Source organism: Thunnus maccoyii, chromosome 15 (genome assembly GCF_910596095.1).
Source record: "Thunnus maccoyii chromosome 15, fThuMac1.1, whole genome shotgun sequence".
NCBI classification, from domain to species: domain Eukaryota; kingdom Metazoa; phylum Chordata; class Actinopteri; order Scombriformes; family Scombridae; genus Thunnus; species Thunnus maccoyii.
This window is the reverse complement of record NC_056547.1, coordinates 11,790,790-11,804,144: the sequence shown is the minus strand read 5'-3', so window position 1 is coordinate 11,804,144 and position 13,355 is coordinate 11,790,790. Positions and strand designations below refer to the sequence as shown.

The 13,355-nt window shown below is 38.0% G+C and overlaps 2 protein-coding genes and 2 non-coding genes across 4 annotated transcripts; all 4 read left to right on the top strand.

Annotated features, from left to right (window-relative positions):
• The first annotated feature begins 59 nt into the window (after positions 1-59).
• On the top strand, positions 60-6,501 carry ppt2b (palmitoyl-protein thioesterase 2b). Its single transcript, XM_042434780.1, has 8 exons — positions 60-564; positions 1,926-2,079; positions 2,751-2,846; positions 2,943-3,050; positions 3,267-3,350; positions 3,980-4,064; positions 4,670-4,724; positions 5,787-6,501. The coding sequence occupies exons 1-8, from the start codon at positions 376-378 to the stop codon at positions 5,928-5,930; spliced, it is 915 nt and encodes a 304-aa protein (XP_042290714.1). The 5' UTR covers positions 60-375; the 3' UTR covers positions 5,931-6,501.
• Positions 6,502-9,229: 2,728 nt separating this feature from the next.
• On the top strand, positions 9,230-13,204 carry rps5 (ribosomal protein S5). The gene is made up of 6 exons (XM_042434783.1): positions 9,230-9,333; positions 10,357-10,460; positions 10,713-10,922; positions 12,151-12,279; positions 12,815-12,913; positions 13,089-13,204. Coding segments are annotated over exons 1-6 (612 nt in total). The 5' UTR covers positions 9,230-9,332; the 3' UTR covers positions 13,158-13,204.
• Positions 10,500-10,635, top strand: LOC121913855. The gene has a single exon (XR_006100385.1). It is a non-coding gene; the product is annotated as a small nucleolar RNA SNORA3/SNORA45 family (small nucleolar RNA).
• Positions 12,590-12,721, top strand: LOC121913856. The gene has a single exon (XR_006100386.1). It is a non-coding gene; the product is annotated as a small nucleolar RNA SNORA3/SNORA45 family (small nucleolar RNA).
• Positions 13,205-13,355: the final 151 nt, after the last annotated feature.

Below are 13,355 nucleotides of genomic sequence, written 5' to 3'. Positions count from 1 at the left end.
GAACCGGATATTACGTCACAAACCGCCGTATGACGTTTGCTTTAAAGCCGGAACAAACAAAAGCGACCAAAAGCAAAGGGACGCTCAGCAGCTGCACAGTGTTTTTCTTCCAAGTATCATTTACGCAATAAACATAAAAGGGAGCGCAGCTTGTTTAAAACAGGATTATTCAAGGGACACTGGACATAAGGTCATCTGTAACGCAGCTTGGAAAGAAAAAAAATGGAGATAAAGATGATAGCAAAACATTAGCCAGACATCAGGATTTTTATGTTTGTATTTTATTTTAACAGGTGTCCTTTTTTATTCCGGAAAGATTTAGAGAAAGAGTGTTTATTTTATTTTTATTTTATTTTTTTGTCGCTTTGAGTTATCATGAAGGGCACCCATTCTTCCACCACAAGCCGGAGGAGGGGGAGCAGCAGCGGGGCAGTCAGGCTGCTCTACCCGCTGCTCGGTGCGTGTCTCTGGGCTGCGGTGGTCGGATACAAGCCGGTGATCATTGTGCACGGTCTCTTCGACAGCTCAGGGGATTTTAAAAACTTACTACGCTTTATTAACGAGGTGAGTAGTCGGACTGAAGAGAACCCGGTTCATTGTGGTTGTTTTGATGGGATATTTTTAGAACAACAATGTATGTAAATGATGTTTTCCGGGGGTTGATATGACAGTATTAAACAGATACTGCGGGCCTTAAAGCTTATATCACCACGTTATCAGCAAACGTGGTCTGACATATCGAAACATGCAATATGCAGTGTGTATGTATGCCATATTATTCGGCAGTAAGTATAATAGGAAAATCAGGAGGTTGAAGTACACGATGTACTAGTTTTGTGCATCATCCTGACAACATTACCTTAATCTATAAGTAACATGAAGCACAATATGAGTTAATGTACTATAATAAGTCATTATAGAGTTGTGAAGGTGTAGTTATTTATATTTTGGTTTAATATAACGAGTAATTTTCAGTGTAAAATTGTCTCAATGCTCTCTTTAACTGTCTAAATCCAAACTGAACTTTTTTTTGGTACATTAAAATTGAAAGTATTTGGTTGTGGGCAGGAAGTTTTATTCAATGAAATTGTCAATCCTGGTACAGCCTGCAATGATTAGCTGATTTTTCAATTTTCTTTAGTCCTCTGTGATAGTAAACTGAATATCTTTGGGTTTTGGACTGTTGGTCGGGACAAAACAAGATATTTTAGGTTGCATCTTGAGTTTCGGGAAACAGTGATGAACATTTTTCACCATTTTCTGACATTTTATAGTCCAAATGACTAATTGATAATGCAAATAATTGTTTGTTGCAGCCCTAGATACTGGCAGTGATAAAGAAGAGTTCACATTGCATATGTTAGGGACATTGAAATGCGCCCTTTCCTGCTTTTCTTCTTGAATTCTCCAAACCCCTCATGCCCATTACAACACACAAAAAAACTCACAGCTTCAGACTCCATTGGGAGTAATGTAGTAGATGTGGTGATGTTACGAAAGTGTTTTTTGTGGTGACCGGCAAGGTTGATGAGGTTAAACCAAGATTAAGTTCCTCTTTTTGTGCCTCTCTTGTTTTAGAAAGCTGCAGAATGAAACCAGAAAATTGAAATTTTTGGAGAGAGAAAGAAAAAAAAAATCAAAAGCGGAAATCCTTGCTCTCTCCGCTTCAGTTAGTCTGTGGTCCTGTCTGCTCGCCAAACAGCTTAATGAATCATAAATATTTAAAGCACATCCTGATCAATAAATAGCTAAACATTCCCACTGATATTTGATAACATAGGCATCTGAGTTGATGTTTGGATCAGCCTTGTCGTTTAACTCTGCATGTTTATTCTTGTAGCTGTTTTTACGCTTCATGTAAGCGTTAAACAACCTTTCACGCACTCTGATACTGAAGTGAAACAATCTCCTCCTCTCTCCTGCAGTCTCATCCTGGAACAAACGTGACGGTCCTCGACTTGTTTGACAGAAGTGCCAGCCTGGAGCCCATGTGGAAACAGGTGGAGGGTTTCAAAGCAGCTATTTACCCAATAATGCAAAACGCAGCAGACGGAGTCCACTTCATCTGCTACTCTCAAGGTGTGTGCGAGTGAAATAGAGACATAAATGTGGTGTTTACTCAAGATTATAAAACAGTTTCGGTATGTCCTGTAGTTGCAGTGTCATTCTTGCAAAAAACTGACCTCAGAGTGACACTGTAGTCTGCAAAATGTAAATGTTTCACTCTTATATTTAAAAGCTGGGACAAAAAAGGGAATGATTGTTGTTTTATTTGCTTATTTGTAAATTCCCAGCCAGCATTTTGTAATTCAAACCCAAAAATATCTATTGCTTCACTTTGTAAAATACAGTGATAAAAACTGTGTCAGCAGATGAGATTTTTCCTTCCCGATACACATGTATAAGCAATTTTGGCAAGTCATTACTTACTCTGTGAATAACTTCACACTTCAGATTTATTTAGTATCATTTTAAACTCATTTTTAGATGGTTATGCAATACTGAAAATAAAATTTAAGTGTATTTTGAGGCCTTTAGCCTTTACATTGCATAATGAACTGCATGTGTTTGTGTGGGTCACCTATAGGGTTGAAAATTTCTCCTCAAATTTTCTACTTGAAGCATCATTAAGACATATTTTTCCTGCAAAAACAACAAGGAAAAACTCCCAGTTCCCCAAAAAATCCATGATGTAGCCAGTATGTAAAAAGACTGTAGGAAAATATTGTTTGTTTATCTTATTATTACAGGTGGGCTGATTTGCAGGGGGATCCTCTCCACTCTGTCTGACCACAACGTCCACTCCTTCATCTCTCTGTCCTCGCCTCAGGCCGGGCAATACGGAGGTGGGTTCATCTTCAAAAGCATATTAACACATATTAAGGACCGGTTTCCCTTGAGCTTGTTCTTCATGCTGCTCTTGGCCTCTTGTTTCCTTTCAGACACAGATTACTTGAAGTACCTTTTTCCTCAGTTTATGAAGTCCAACCTCTACCACCTCTGCTACACTGGAATAGGACAGAGGATATCTATCTGCAACTACTGGAACGGTGAGACTCCAAGAATAACTTTCTCATGCATGTGGCACACAAAAGGCGTGAAGTGTTAAGTCATAAAATTCAGTTATATTCCCTTGCTTGTGACAATTTTTATAAGAAAGGGTGTGTGTCTCAGATTGCTTAACTACTAAGAAACTTCATAAATAAGCATTTTGACAAACTGGTTGTGTGTACTCTCTCCTCCTCCTCCCCCTCTTCCTCCTCCAGACCCACACCACAGGGACCTGTACGTGAACAGCAGTGATTATTTGGCTCTGCTCAACAGTGAGAGACCAAATCCAAATTCAACAGGTCAGCAAATTCCTTGTGGGTAAAACTCATCCACAAGTTAAACTCGTGTAAATATCAGTGGGTGCACATTTATCTTTATAATGCAACAGCTACTGAGTTTGACCTCATGATTCCTAAAGAGAATTACCAGTAAGTAGGAAAATATTGTTTTGCATAAGAATAATCCATAAATAACAACAACCTGCAGGTGCTTCAAGTAAATTGTGTAGGGATTTTGTCCTGAAAAGGTCACAGAGTGCTGTTGTGCATATTGCGCCAATCACAGTATAACAAAAGATGACACAAATTATTTAATGTCATTTCATAATTGTATAAGAAATGCTTTATTAACCTCCTTTATTTAAATTTGTTTATAACAGATTTTTATATCAATTAGTGCATATTTACACAATACATTTTCACCTCATGCAGCTGTTGACACTACATTAAGGATTTCATTCCATAAAAGGCTTTAAATTGATTTTGGAAGAATGACGCTACCTGCAATTCATCAGACGTTATTTGAAAAACGAAATAGTTTAACTATTAAACTAGCAATTGTAGAAAGATGATTGCTACAAACTTCAATTGGTGTATATTTCATGTTCATATGGAGTATATATTCAGTGTGTTTTACCTCTAAATTCCAGAGTGGAAGAAAAACTTCCTCAAAATCCAAAAGCTGGTGTTAATCGGAGGCCCAGACGACGGAGTCATCACTCCCTGGCAGTCGAGGTGAGTTCATCGTCTGTCGTGTTCCTCTTCTCAAAAATATGTTTGTGCTCATGGTCTTTTAACCTCACCTACAGTATGATTTTATGAATAATCTTTCTCATAGATGAATCATTTTTACTGTAATCTCTGACACATTGTTCGGGGGAAAAAAAGCAATCAGTGCAAGAAAGTGAGAGTGTTGTGCTTTAAAATGTATTAAAATGTTTCTACCATATATGTGTTAACCTCCATTAATACACAGCTGCTTTATGAAGCACAGCATGAAACTGATCCCAGCTCCAAAATGAACAACCAGGGTCAATAATACAGTTGAATATTACTCCTAGCACCTATGTCTAGTCTTTTCTCTGCTGGAAGATCATCTGCATCACTTTGATTCATACATGTTGATGGAACTACAAAGCAGCAACAGTTTTTTCTTGTTATAGTTCACTACTTTAATCTGGTTTCTACAAAGTCTCAGATGTCACAGAGAACCTTCTGTTCTCCGTTCACGCTCTGTTTACTCTGCTTTTCTACATTTGCTTCTTTTGCCTGTTGATGATCAGATGACTCTCATGTGACGCTCTCACACGTTCTCTTTCTGTCTGTCTTGTGCTGTTTAGTCAGTTTGGATTTTATGACAACAACGAGACCGTCGTTGAGATGCAGCACCAAGATGTGAGTTCAAATCACATTACAGACATATATATTCATTCATTATTCATCATTATTCTGATTTATGGCCCCATTTTCTTGTCACTTAAAGTGTCTCATATTCAAATAAAACACACATTTGATTCAGTATACTTTTGTTTACACATATATGCTTCTTCATTAGTCAAATCACAAATCTGACTGCATTTGGTAACAGCTAAAAATCACCAGAAGAAGAATAATTTGGGCACTTAAGCAGTTACGTTACAACGATAACAGTTTAGCAGGTACCCAACAATTGTGTAAAAACAACACAAACACATGATGGACTACTGGTAGGATAAAAAATTGGTTCTCACTCGTGCCACTACCTCACCCATACAGATCAACGGTTGCTCTGATCTGGGATCTTATTGAATGAGACGGACAGAAAGACGTCAGATTTCAGCATAATTTTAGTGTAACTTCAGCTGCTGTAGGTGTAGGTTGTAGGTAGCAGCTACTTCCACGTTACAGTTGGGGATAGAAAACATTTGTTTGTTTTTTTTAACAAACTTGGCAAAAATGTGGTTTTAAGCAGTCTGTAATGCTCGGATTATTCTCAGCTTGTTTGAGAATCCGTTCAAGACACATGAAGTAGCTAAGTGTAAATGAGGTATATAAATCTTAACTTATAAATACATTCAGTTGGAAAATGTGAAAATGATAATAAAGTAGGGCTGAAACTAAAGATTATTTTCACTTTTTGATTTAATCTGCCAATGATTTTTTCGATTAATGTATAAAATGTCAGAAAAGAGTGAAAAATGACCATTGCAATTTCCAAGGAGTCGAAGGTGAGGAGGAGTCCTCAGATGTGTTGTTGCATCTGACCAACAGTCCAAAACCCAAAAATACTCAGTTTACGATCTTGTATGATAAAGAAAAGCATTAAATCCTCACATTCGAGAAGTTAAAAAGTGACTTAAAAAGTGAGTAAAACAATTAATCAATCATCAAAATAGTTGCAGATTAATTTTCTGTCAATCAACTAATCGTTATAGATGAACTTTGCACTGACTCTAAATTCTTTTCTCCTTGATGCAGCTCTACTTAAGGGATGTTTTCGGCTTGAAGACGCTGGCGGCTCGGGGGGATCTGATCTTGTGCTCTGTTCCCGGCGTCGTACACGTCCTTTGGCACTCGAATGAGACTGTATTTCACTTGTGCATGGAAAAGTGGCTGGTGTAGAACACAACTCTTATACAGCACACACACACACACACACACACACACACACACACAGCATCAGATCAGTAGTCAGATAAGCTCCTCATAACATATGAAACTCTGCCTCTACAACCACTGTAACGTTTACTCACAAACATTTCTGGATCTACTCTTGAGAGGGTAATCTCATTTTTTGGATTACGACTCTTAGAAATCAAATGGCAATCAAACAGTATTGCCAGTATTTTGAGGCAAGTTTTCCTTGTACTGTCTGTTGATTGGGTTTGTTTCTGTAAGTATCTTTTCTGTGTTATGCGCGCATGTTAATTACTGGGTTACTTGTCAATATGTATTTCAAACTACTGTAGCTGCTGCTGGAAAAATCCAACCCATAACTGTGTGAGCTGGAGGATTTTTTCCTCAGAAACGACATACAGTACGAGGCACAAACCGTCAAAAGCATCAAATTTTAACACTTTAAGAGACTTGGTATAAGTTTAACCACTGTTATGTAATTACAGAAAACAGAGAGGAAACAGAAAAGTAAATCAGACATTAAAGGGGACATATTATGCAAGTTCCCAGGTTTATATTTATATTCTGGGGCTCTACTGGAATATCTTTGCATTTACATTTAAAAAAAAAACCCTTATTTAACTCATACCGTCCCTTTATACAGCCTCTCAGTGGGCATGTGTGACATCAGCTCATCAGCAAGGTAGAAAAAATGTCCCAAATGAAGCTTTCAGAGCAGATTGAAGCCCTGGCTTTTGACTTGCAAGGAGCGTTTCTGCATATGTTAACCTCAAGTTTTGAAACTTTGACCATTTTTTACATAGATATCCGACATCATAGCAGTACATAAATAACAGAAAATCAGAAAAAGGATAATATGTCCCCTTTAAAGGAGCATTCCAGCAATTTAGTAATGCAATTCAATGAAATTTGGGGACTTGCTAGAGACAAAATTAAGTTAGAGGCTGTCCGTCCACTGAAATTTGCAAGCTCCCAGTTCGACCTGCAAGTTGTTGCTGCTTTTTGTCCTGCACCTGTACCCCTCTGGGGTCGGATATGCACATTATCCATCTTTCTTGACTTGCTGGGGACATATTAAAAACAGAACAGTTAAAAATCGATGCTGCAAAGGGTGAGAGGTCGAGATATCCTGACTTTTGTTGCCAAGTTTGGTTGCAGTTTCCATAATGCAACTCAGTAGCACCTTTTATTATCCTTCTTATCCTGCTTGGTAAACACACGCCTCTCTGAGTCCTCGCCTCCAGTTTTTAACGCAGGATTTTTGTTTAAAATTTGAAGCCTCAACCTCAAGCTGTGGTTACCCCCTGATGACATCACCAGGGTTATTTTCTCAGACCTCTCCTTCAGAGCTTTCCAGAGCACATGAAGAGATCCGTTACCTGTGAAAACTCGGTGTAATGCCCCTTTCATTTACACAAAACATCTTAGTTTATTACCTTGAAAGAGTTTAGCCCATTTACATACAGTATATCCATGTGTGTGTCTGTGTGCGTTTCGGTCACACATACCTCAAAACACCACACAACACGACAGTGCCTGAGCGACGTTCTGTCATCTAGTCTACATGTACAGACTCACTGCCCTGCTCATCTTTTGATGCAGTAATTTATATCTTTTTATCCTTCCCTTTTTTAAATCCTGGGAATCATATTTTCCTGTGTTTCTATTTTGTTTTTAGTGTGTACATGTGATCATGAATATCATGTTTATTGTCATTATCATGCAGTGCTTTGGAGCCATAGTCGCTTTAGTAGATTAAGCCTTAAACTTTCCCTATAAGCCTCAGTGTTTCATGTCCCATACCGAAGTGCTATGACACGCTGCCTTTAGTGACGGTGCTAAAAATGAAGATGGAGGGGTGGTGAAGAATGGCCGGAGAGTGGCAGCGCTATATTAGTGTTTACTTGTCCACCAAACTATCGTACGTGGCACTCTTTACCTCCCATCGCATTTAGATATCTCAGGCGTTTTAGCAACATTTATGTTCGTGTGTCTCTGTTGTAAAAAGGGATCGGTTTTCTCTTTAAAGTAACTGTTTGCATTTTGTTGGATGTTAATGGATGCCTGTTTCAGAAAAGAAGAAGAAATGAAATATCTATTGTGTGATGAAACAAGAAGTGAATATGTAACTATTTGAATCGGCAAAGTATGCGTTGCACAATATTTTTGCCTGATGAGGGAAAAGACGAAAATGATAAAGATGGAATGATATTATTCAACAGTTTTAAAGCTGTTAAATATTCAGTATTATTTTAATATTGTTACGGTCCTTGTATCATGTATGCTAGTACAAATTAATTGACCTAACTGCCCAAATTGTGGATTTAAGGGATGTCCTCCTCTGTTCTTTTTTTGTTTTGTTTTGTTTGTTTGTTTGCTTTACAAACAGTAAATGTGGATATGGACACTTTTTTAAAAACTCGTACAGAAACTGAACTATTTTGACAGTGTCCCACAATTTGTATAGTATGTGATCCGCCAATAAAAAAGGTGTCAAATGTCAATTCCTCAATAAATGACAGTTTTGAACATCTTTTTTTAGTAGTATTAGTATTATTTATCTTATTTGCACAAATATTTACAGTATAATTTTTTTGTAAATTTGTGTTGTTGTGTATGTTATTATTGATACTTATTTAATTGGAGTGTTTTTGTAAAGTTTAATTTCCAGCATTAAAACGTCCCACTCAGTCTTAGTGCATAAAATTAAGAGATAAAAATGTTACAAATTACTATTTGACAGTATGTCGTTATCTGATATTTCTTTGGTATCGACCTCAAAGATCCAGTATCAGTCGAGTTCTACTGATGTGTGTCATGAATATATTATAGGATGTAGAACTGCAGCTAACAATTATTTTCATTGTAGATTAATCTGTTGATTATATTCTTGATTAATCGATTAGTTGTTTGGTCTAAAAAAATGTCAGAAAATGGTGAAACATAAAGCCCATGATGATGTCTTCAAATGTTTAGTTTTGTCCCGATCAACAGGACACATTTTTCTTAAAAAATGGACTCCAAGCAATGAATCAATTATCAAATAGTTGCTGATTAATTTCATAGTTGACAACAAATTAATTAATTGACTAATTGTTGCGCTAATAGTTAATAATTAAAATTGTTTTTCGTCCATTAGTATATAATTGATGACATTTTTTAAACCTTCTCCTCCACATGTTCACCCTAGTTTCACTTTGACACTATTGTAAAATTAATTGTGGCCAAAACACGTGGGTCTGACCCGTTTAGTTAAAAAAAAAACTACAATTCCATACATGCATTGCGCACCGGAAGAATCCGACAGGTCCACCGGATATGAGAGCGCGGCGCCCCAAGAAGGCCCTTTTCCGTCTCTGAGAAGTGTGGAGCAGAACGGCAGACACAAGTGAGTGAAAAAATCACATTTTGCTTGCTTCATATATCACCAAAAAAGATTATTGTGGAAAATTTAGAAGCGGTACCGATCCAGGTGTCCGAGAAATACGAGCAAAACATCTAAGTTTTGCCAAAATGTGGTTTTATTTCCCCTAAATGTGACGAACCAGCACAGCAGCGTTGAGCGCTAGCATGTGGCTACTTTGATAGCACATGTGGATGCGGCACGTTGATGAGACACCTCGTTAGATTTCACACTTAGTAGCTTAATAGACACATTGTTGCCATCGTTTAATTATTATTACCATATGCTTTATGGTAAAGTAACCAGTCGGTGATAAATAATCGAGAAAGTCGCTTGTTTTTAAGCGTTTGTTAGCGGACATTGCTGAAGTTAGCTAACGTCAACTTGAGTGAAGCAGGCTTCGTCTCAGGCCCTGCCTCGAAAGTTTGGCGCTTATCTTTAATTTACTAAGTTTTCACTTGACATTTAGTCATGTCTGTTGATACATTATGGGGAAACAATTTACCGCATGACGGCGTTTTTAACGCGATGTTAGATTTGTCTCAATAACTTGCTGCCAACATCGTCTTGTGATACGTGTAAATGGCATAGCTGACGTTAGGTAGTGCTGCTGCAATGCCCACGTTTGGGTTTAAGTAGTTGATCAGAACACACGGTTTTGTTATATAAATGATCCGCTGAACGTTTAATTAGTGTAAATAAAATTTAGAAATAAGCGGGAATACCAGCTGACAGTTTCTCTTGGACCTAACATCACTATGCAGGCTTATCATCAATATTGGAAGATCGACTTATATACTGTGATAGTAATTTTCTTGAACCATCCAGACTTCAGAAAATTGTTAGATGTTATAGAACATCAGGAATCTTATCTCACTTTCATCATCAGAAAATCAAAGTTCTGTGTAAATGAAACAGATGTGCAGAATATAAGTGAGGCGCCTACATGTTGTAATTAAAACATTATTTCCTTATCTTGAGTATAATCCTCTAATTATTTTTTTTTAGTGACTGAGTGGGAGACTGCCCCAGCCGTGGCCGAGACCCCAGAGATCAAGCTCTTTGGCAAGTGGAGCACCGACGATGTTCAGATCAATGACATCTCTCTGCAGGTAAGCTGTATTACAGAGCTGCTGTTGAACTTGTAATTAAGCGAGGCTAGAGTCACGCCTTGATACTGACCTGTTGTCCTGGTGTGCTAGAGTGCTCGCAGATGAAAAACGTCTTTGCTTATTCATTGGCTGCAGTCTTGTCGTGACCCAGTCAATCACCAACTCAGACACATGACCTCCTTGTAGATAACTCTGCAATGCTGCGCTCAACTCTGTAGTCCGTGATGCTTAAACGACCCCTTTTCACCACAGGATTACATTGCTGTGAAAGAGAAGTACGCCAAGTACCTGCCACACTCTGGAGGACGTTATGCCGCCAAGCGTTTCCGTAAGGCCCAGTGCCCCATCGTGGAGCGTCTGACCAACTCCATGATGATGCACGGCCGCAACAACGGCAAGAAGCTGATGACCGTGCGCATTGTCAAGCACGCTTTCGAGATCATCCACCTGCTGACCGGAGAGGTACGTACCACGTTAACAGTATGTGTAGCGTGATTTAGACAACAGCATCCAACCAAGACTGACACTTAGAGGGCAGCAATCCACCATAAACTACAGCAAAGGGTTTCTATGGAACAGGTTTTAGTTTTATTATACACAAGAACTAGTTATACTAAAAAAAAACAACCTGTGCCACAGATACAAAATCTTAGGGCTGCAACTAACAATTATTTTATCAATTAATCTGCTGATTGTGTCAATCAATGGTTTAGTCTATAAAATGACAGATAATAGTGAAAATTGCCTTTTGTTATTTTCCGCAGCTCAAGTTGACATCTTCAGATGTATTTTTTTTTTTCTGACCAAAAGTTCAAAACCCCTAAAATATTCAATTTACAATTATATAAAAACATACAAAAGTGGGAAATCTTTATATTTGAGGAGCTCGAACCAGCAGATGTTTGGCATCTCTGCTGAAAGAATGACTGAAATGAATAATCGACTACTTGTTGCAGCTGTACAAAACTTGTTGTTCCTGCTCTAAAAACACTTTATTGCACAGTAAACAGGGTGTCCTTGTGATGCGGACAACTAAAAAATTTAAAGAGAAAAATACAAATAAGCTGCTTTAATATGTCTCACACACCCACATCAAAACAATCAAAAACACAAACTGCAGTCATTTTGCTGTGAATGACACTAATACTCAGTTTTATTAGATTTTTGTAGATGAATCTTAAACTTCTAACTAGCCAAACCATGGGCTCCTGTTTTGTACCCAAAATAAAGCAGAGCACAGTAGCATTAACAGTGAATAACAGGTCTCAGTAGATGTACAGTTCAATTGATATCGATCTTGACATTATGTTACCATGTTTGGTAATGATTGAAATTATTAAAGGCCCTGGAAGCCTGTTTTCTCTCTATAATAGTTTTTGTCTGTGCTCTTCTCACTGGTTGGAGTTGAGCTGGACCCAGTTGGAGAAATGTGATGTCATATTTCTGTACACCAATCAAGTTTTAGCAACATTTAACTCAAAATGTGTAATCGCTGTTATGGGATTAATGATGTTGCCAGGGGGCACAAGCAGAGCGTTGAGTATTTTTTATAACAGTTGAACACTAATAACTAAAGTAGGATGCTTTTTCCAAACTAGCTTTAATTGTTGTTTACTTGGTCAGAAATATTTAATGTTTAGAGAAATAAAGTTTTCAGGGGTTTTAATGTTGTTCCCAATTTTGTCCACAGAATCCCCTCCAGGTCTTGGTGAACGCCATCATCAACAGTGGACCCCGTGAGGACTCCACCCGTATCGGTCGTGCCGGTACCGTCAGGAGGCAGGCTGTGGACGTGTCCCCCCTCCGCAGAGTCAACCAGGTAACATAACGTCACCCTCCATTTACAGTAAAGACGGATAGATGTTTTGCATCTTTTCTTAAATGTGTTGCATTAAATCAAAGTTACCTTGCTGTGGAGAGTAGATGCTTTCACAAATTCAGAGTTGATACATAGTCAACATATAATTACACAACTTTGTCATGTAAAAAAAGTTGTAAAGGCTCTACTTATGCATTTAATCATTTGTACAACTTGCATAAATGCTTGAACCTACACCTTTTTATACTCTGTTTTATTAAATGTTTCTGTATCTTCAACTTCAAGCTCAAGTGACTGTTTTGATGCATTAAGCGAGGCTAGAGTCACGCCTGGGTATCACCCGTTGTCCTGGTGTGCTAGAGTGCTCGTAGAGAAAACGTCTTTGCTTATTCATTGGCTGTAGTCTGTTGTGGCCCAGTCAATCACCAACTCAGACACATCACACTACTGTACTCCCTTCTGTTATTTCATTTAAGTTAATTTGTCAGCCAATCTCGCTCACTTATGTCTTGCTCTCTCTCGTCTCGTCTTTCAGGCCATCTGGCTGCTGTGCACAGGAGCAAGAGAAGCTGCTTTCAGGAACATTAAGACCATCGCCGAGTGCCTGGCTGATGAGCTGATCAATGCAGCTAAGGTAACTTTTATTCACTTATAGGATGACTAGATCTGTTCAATATCTGCTTAGTAACAAACATCAAATTCCCATGACTTCACATCCCAGTGCTTTTTGTGTAGGAAGCTTGAGAATGTGTGCTGCTACTGATGCCAAAGTATTTGTGTATTAAACAATTTTTTTTTCCCTCTTTCAGGGTTCATCTAACTCTTATGCCATCAAGAAGAAAGACGAGTTGGAGAGAGTCGCCAAGTCCAACCGTTAAACATGTTTGCTTTCTAACAAAACAAATAAATTTGACATTAATGTTGATGGTTTTATGAGTGTCTTTTTTTCTTATGTACTTCCACACACAAATTTTAAGGCTTGAAATGGGAACAAACTACAAAGACAAGACAACTACTGTTACCAGTTTAAGTTTATTGGTATCTCTACATTTGCTATGAATTCATAGGTAGGAAAG

Bases quoted from the DNA above. Each gene is read 5' to 3' on its own strand.
- rps5 (XM_042434783.1), top strand. The intron at 10,461-10,712 runs GTAAGCTGTATT...TTTTCACCACAG, and splicing joins TCAATGACATCTCTCTGCAG to GATTACATTGCTGTGAAAGA. The intron at 12,280-12,814 runs GTAACATAACGT...CTCGTCTTTCAG, and splicing joins CCCTCCGCAGAGTCAACCAG to GCCATCTGGCTGCTGTGCAC.
- ppt2b (XM_042434780.1), top strand. From the start codon at position 376: ATGAAGGGCACCCATTCTTCCACCACAAGCCGGAGGAGGGGGAGCAGC. The intron at 565-1,925 runs GTGAGTAGTCGG...TCTCTCCTGCAG, and splicing joins TACTACGCTTTATTAACGAG to TCTCATCCTGGAACAAACGT. The intron at 2,847-2,942 runs GTGGGTTCATCT...GTTTCCTTTCAG, and splicing joins TCAGGCCGGGCAATACGGAG to ACACAGATTACTTGAAGTAC.